The 5,472-nt window shown below is 39.7% G+C and overlaps 1 protein-coding gene across 2 annotated transcripts; it reads right to left on the bottom strand.

Annotated features, from left to right (window-relative positions):
* Positions 1 to 314: 314 nt before the first annotated feature.
* On the bottom strand, positions 315 to 5,028 carry LOC104594272 (cellulose synthase-like protein E6). 2 transcript variants are annotated; one of them, XM_010254495.3, is made up of 8 exons: positions 4,457 to 5,028; positions 3,649 to 3,952; positions 3,298 to 3,438; positions 3,055 to 3,195; positions 1,878 to 2,090; positions 1,509 to 1,742; positions 1,074 to 1,421; positions 315 to 985 (listed from the first exon to the last, which is right to left on the bottom strand). In XM_010254495.3, the coding sequence occupies exons 1-8, from the start codon at positions 4,744 to 4,746 to the stop codon at positions 440 to 442; spliced, it is 2,217 nt and encodes a 738-aa protein (XP_010252797.1). In that variant the 5' UTR covers positions 4,747 to 5,028; the 3' UTR covers positions 315 to 439. The 2 variants fall into 2 exon arrangements, with proteins under 2 accessions (XP_010252797.1, XP_088753072.1); XM_088896946.1 differs by having other exon boundaries at positions 4,219 to 4,922.
* Positions 5,029 to 5,472: the final 444 nt, after the last annotated feature.

Here is a 5,472-nt window from a genome sequence, read left to right as displayed (position 1 = left end):
ATAATAAATATTTTAAAAAAGATAGAACACAAACAATGAAAAAGTACAAAATTCTATTTGAGAACATTTACAATATTATATATTCATCATAATAAATAAAAATATTTATTAAAATAAAATTTATTTTTATTTATGGCAAAAATGGAATAAAAAATTAATAATAATAATAATAATAATTGTTATTGTAATTTAAAATTTCTACATGCAATGCACATGCATTCACTACAAGCATTTGAGTTTATTTTTAATCATATTCTTACTTTTGTTAGTTTTCATTTCTTATCTTAATTATGATATATCTAAAATTCAAGTAATTAATATGAAAAAAATTTCTCACTTTCAATACACATGCTTAATCACAAGACAAAATGCGAAAATCCTTCCTCTGTAATAAAGAGTTCAAATATATGAATAATGAAGATAGCAGGAAACATTCTAATTAATACATGGGCATGAGACAAAGCAGAGAAGCCAAAACAGTGGATGCAACTGTGACTGAAGTTGGCATCCGTCCCTTGTCCTTGCGAATGAAGAGTGCTTGGTAGACGGGTATGTTAATGAGAACCACCAGCCCGCAAAGAACAATTTGTGAGACCAATTGCTCAACAGCCTTAAGCTCCATGTCCAAAGCCACTCTCTTAAGTGCCCAAACCAAACTGAAAAGATTCAACAATGCTACGGTTGCTAGGATCGTAAACATAGGGGAAGAGGTCCCGAACTCCAGTAGCCCTTGTTCGTATCTCTTGGATACATCCTGATCAGCGACCTTGGCTGTGATAACAAACGCTGTTTGAGAGAACCCTAGTTTCTTCACAATGGTGTCGGTGAACCCAAAGAGGAACGACGTTGTCCTGCGAATCAACACCATCCTTTGCAGGTTCCACCATTGCCTACTGCTTTGCCCACAGCACACTGCCTCCACTAGGCCGCCTACATTCTTGCCAATGAACACAAAGGCAAATGGGACGAACCATAGGCTAGACATCTGAAAGCATGAATTAAGAGGCGTTAGACAAGACTCTGCATCTGCTAGCTGTGTGTTTGTGTAATTGTATGAGAGAGAGAGAAAGAACCTGTGGGAACAAGGAAATGCCTTCAAGTAGGGAAACGGGGGTGACGACCACGTAATAGAGTGTTGGGAAGGAATTGGGAGCCCATAAACAGTAAACACAATAGGCCATTTGGAGGCCAATCTTTATCTTCCCAAGACCGTACCAGAAGGGACAGTACTTAGAAACAGCAATTTGAAACATGCCTTCAGCCCATCTCTTAAATTGCACTAGAGATTGATCCAATGTGATGGGAGCAACACCCAAGAAACCCCTTTTCTCCGGATTGTACAAAACTGATTTCCAGCCCCTGCATTGGATCGTTAGCCCTGTTATTACATCCTCCGCTGGACACCCATAAATCAAACCCATCTGCAACCCAACAAAGTAGAGCAAGTAACTACGCTGAGCCACACAGACACACACACAAGAGAGAGAGAGACAGAGAGAGAGAGAGACCTCCTTTCCCCACTGAGTACCATTCTCGTAAGTACAATTGGCCAAAACCTTGGACGATTCTTCCAATTCACAAACACTTTTATGAGTTTTATCCATCTTCCTTATAATCTCCTTGTTCCAATCTACTTTATACCCCTTGTTATACTTCTTCCCAGAAAGTGCCTCTCTCCTGTGAAAACATCCACTCCCACAGTAGAGAGATCCCCCATATCCATCAGCTCCCGCAAGTTCCAACTTCAAAACCAATCAGATCCGATCCATGAATAAAATTAATCAGTTAGTTTATAGAAAAGTTAATTTTCATTAATATTATATTCCTCTGATGAAAATATTCTGATTTATTATTCTCTAAATTTGGTTAACACCCACCTTGTTAATTACCGGGGAGATATTACCGTATATATCATTATTGATGATATTGTCATAGTATTGCGGAAATTGAACGTAAGCAATCTCGTCACCGTTTTCTTCATCCATGAAGAAACATAGTGCATCTCTCAATGCTTCAGGATCGTTTGAGTACATATCGCAGTCGACGTTGAGTATAATCTGCCCGTTGGTTATCTCAGATGATACCCTTATCTGCACAACAAGAGCTAGCATTACAGAGTTACAGTACCGATCGATAAAATATCAAAATATAGACATGGTTGATTTATATTCATACGGCTCTTTTATGTATAGCCACGAGCTGGCGGATCCATGAAGGACCAATGGCCAGTTTGGTAAGTTTTTTTGGAAAGATCTTTTGATAACTCTAACAGTTAAAAGATGTATTGAGTTTTTGTATGAAGATCTGAGTAGCCTAAAGCTAGTTTGGCAGATACACGTCTTTCCATGGTAGAATAAAAAGCGAAAGACGTGAAAAGTTTCATTTGAAGCTTCCCTAAATCAGCCCAAAATGGTCTTCTCGTGTCTTTTTGACATTCCGACTTTTGACGGCTAAATCTTCCGTGAACCAAATGGAAATAAACCAGAAATCGATATGCCCGGCTTGTAAACAATCGAAACACAACATGAAAAGACACACCAAATTGGCCGCAAATCAAATAAGCTTGGGCGCTGAGCTCATTTCTTCCTTGCCCAAGGTCCAAGGATTTGTGCATGGGACATGGCCCTACCGCAAATCAAATAATAGGTGCAGTGAGTCATCAAGAAGCAGGGTTGATTTTGGGACCAGATTATCTGACCATAAAAGAGTCCATTTTGTTTGCAGTTGGAATCAAAATTATTGGAATGGTCCATGTTCATAGTCCGTTTGATTTAAACAGGAACCGGAATCCGAATTAAAATAAGTTGGAATATAATTTCATTCCCAAAGGAGGGAGAGGGAATGACTATTCTCTCAAATGGGAAAATGACATTTTAGCAAAAATGGGAATGGAATTCTGATTCTATCTAACCAAACAATTGGAATCAAAACAACCCATTTCGTTTCCAGTCCAGACCCTTATTATTCCTATGAACCAAACGGGCCCTTAAAGTATTGCCAGGAGTTATAATCTTAACAAATCACACATGCATGTAAATTAAAATGAAAGATTACCAGCGCATTCATAGCTCCGGCTTTGAAGTTGTGAGGGAATTGAGGCCTCTTTTCACGAGCCAAGTACACCAAAGTTGGCAAAGCATGCCCTTCAATGTCCACAGCAGTTGGGTTTGATGAGTCCCTCCCGTCGATCAATATCTACATATTCCATGACCATGACCACACACATTAGTTAGTTGAATATGAACAACAATACATCAACCCAAAACATAAAATCAGAAGACAGAGAAGCATCATCACCTGGAGAATGGTGTGATGATCGCGCTTACTCACTCTCGACTTCCATTCCCAGAATCCCTTGTGTTGTCCCTTTATTTCTTCCGGGATTCTACCCAATTCAACTGCTGTTTCTATCCGGTTTCTCATATCTTCGTATAACATCTAACACAAATACAAAGTCAGAAACGAGGCTACCATATCACCATAAAACCAGCCGGCTTGGTGTGGTTCAAGCCCCAGCCTGACCCGGGTCCATATCAGGCCTGAAATTTCCAGGCTGGGCCTGGGCCCAGGCCCTCTGGTGGTCGTATTATGTATGCGTGGGCCTGGCTTGGCCCAAAAAAATAAAAGCAATAAGCGGAATACCTATACCTTGACGGATAACCATTCCTTGTCGGATGAAGATGAAGCCGGAAAATAGACGGCAGGCGACCTTGGCTCCACCTGGAACTTGTTACAAAAAGGTATCCAATGCCTAGCGAAACGAGAAGCCTCAAAGAGCGCATAGAATGTCAGATCCGATCCACCATCATCCGACAGATATACGCTCAGCTTCTCCGGTGGATAATCGTATGCCATCACCGACAATACAGTGTTAGCGATCATGATCGGTGGCTCTATTGTGGGGTCCGCGGTGCACACGAAGATGTCTACGGCCGGCATCTTATCACCGTATCTGCTTCATGCAAATTAGATTAAAATTGTATACATAGCCGACCATCTGCTCCAAATAGATGGCCCGCTCTGACAAAATAAATAAAAATTAGAAAACGGTCAAAAAATTGTTAGTCGGATAGACGATTTCACTTCTCAGGTCAGGTCAGTAATTTATTAACGAAATAAACAGTTTTTGACAAAAAAGAAATGGTTTTGAAATCTCTAGAACAAACTTATAACAAATCAATCAGTGTCATAAAATATTGAGATTTATGGTACACTAACCTCACAATTATACTATATATTACTATTAGGCTGCTTGTTTGCTTCTCTTTTGACGAGTTCTTGGTGTTCTCCTCCAATATCTTCCATCATTTTACAGATGGAAAGCTCAGATAAGAGAGAGAGAGAGAGAGAGAGAGAGAGAGGAGTACTATAACTCATCAGACAACTATTCTATGGACCGTGCGACTCTTACTGAGACTGTAAGATGAAGGGAAAGGGAAGGAGTGATTAGTGATACCTCTGCGACAGCCTCTCCTTGAAGGGGTAACGAAAAATAACATTCCAACGAACAGATTGAGTGATTACCCAGTAGAACCCAAACCACAGCTCCGCTACAAACAATCCGATCCAAACCCATCTCCCAGGCTCTCCTGCTCTTGGGATATACCATATCCTGTAAACCCAAATCAAACAAATGCCCACAAATATGGTGGATGCAAATAGCTTATAAGTTAGTCTACCCTTCGGTTTTCTTGTCTCAAACAGACCAACTTTCTCATTTCCACCTCCCTCTCTACTACTACTCATCTCTCTCCCTCTATCTTTGCACACACAGACACAGACGAAGTAGTAGAAAAAATATTGGATTCAAAGGGCTCGAGTCTGAGGTTTTCTATCTCAGGTCATACGCTTCCAAGATCCAGGTGAGTCGGTGAACACCGGCTAGCCAGATGATGCAAATAAAACCGTGAAGCTGTCTACCATAATTCACAATGGGAATCTTAATCATAATTCACAAAGGGAAGGTGGGAGTGAAAGACACGTCTACCAATCAACAGGAAGTGCTGAATATAATGATATTTGTGGTTTAAAGTCTCCCATCGAAAACGAAAATATATAAAAGTAAAAATAATTCAGTGAAAATTCCCGGTTAGTACCTCTATTTGTGATTAGTGCCACTTTGGTTCCCATACTTTAAAATGCCACAATACAGTATCCAAACTTTTAAATTGTGTCAATCCAGTATTTGTCGTTAACCAGTCCATTAACCAGTGGTTAAGTGGCATTTGAAAAGACATGCCCTTCCAGTGTCATTTAATTCTCTTTATCAACCATCCAAACATTGATAAAAAATGAACAGTCCAAAATTCTTGCCTCTTCTATTCAAGAAAGCTGAAGTCATGTCTCAGTGGGTATTCAAGAAGAGGTAAGAATTTTAGATTGTTCATTTTTTATCAATATTTGGATGGTTGATAAAGAGAATTAGATGACACTTGAAGGGCATTTGTGTCTTTTCAAATGTCATTTCATGGC

The sequence above is a fragment of the Nelumbo nucifera genome, chromosome 1, assembly GCF_055504915.1.
Source record: "Nelumbo nucifera cultivar China Antique chromosome 1, China Antique-T2T, whole genome shotgun sequence".
Taxonomy (NCBI): Eukaryota; Viridiplantae; Streptophyta; class Magnoliopsida; order Proteales; family Nelumbonaceae; genus Nelumbo; species Nelumbo nucifera.
Note: the sequence above shows the minus strand (reverse complement) of the source record. Positions and strands in the feature narration are given on the sequence as shown.

Bases quoted from the DNA above. Each gene is read 5' to 3' on its own strand.
- LOC104594272 (XM_010254495.3), bottom strand. From the start codon at position 4,746: ATGAGTAGTAGTAGAGAGGGAGGTGGAAATGAGAAAGTTGGTCTGTTT. The intron at 3,953-4,456 runs GTATCACTAATC...TGCATGAAGCAG, and splicing joins AAGGAGAGGCTGTCGCAGAG to ATACGGTGATAAGATGCCGG. The intron at 986-1,073 runs GTTCTTTCTCTC...TCATGCTTTCAG, and splicing joins GCATTTCCTTGTTCCCACAG to ATGTCTAGCCTATGGTTCGT.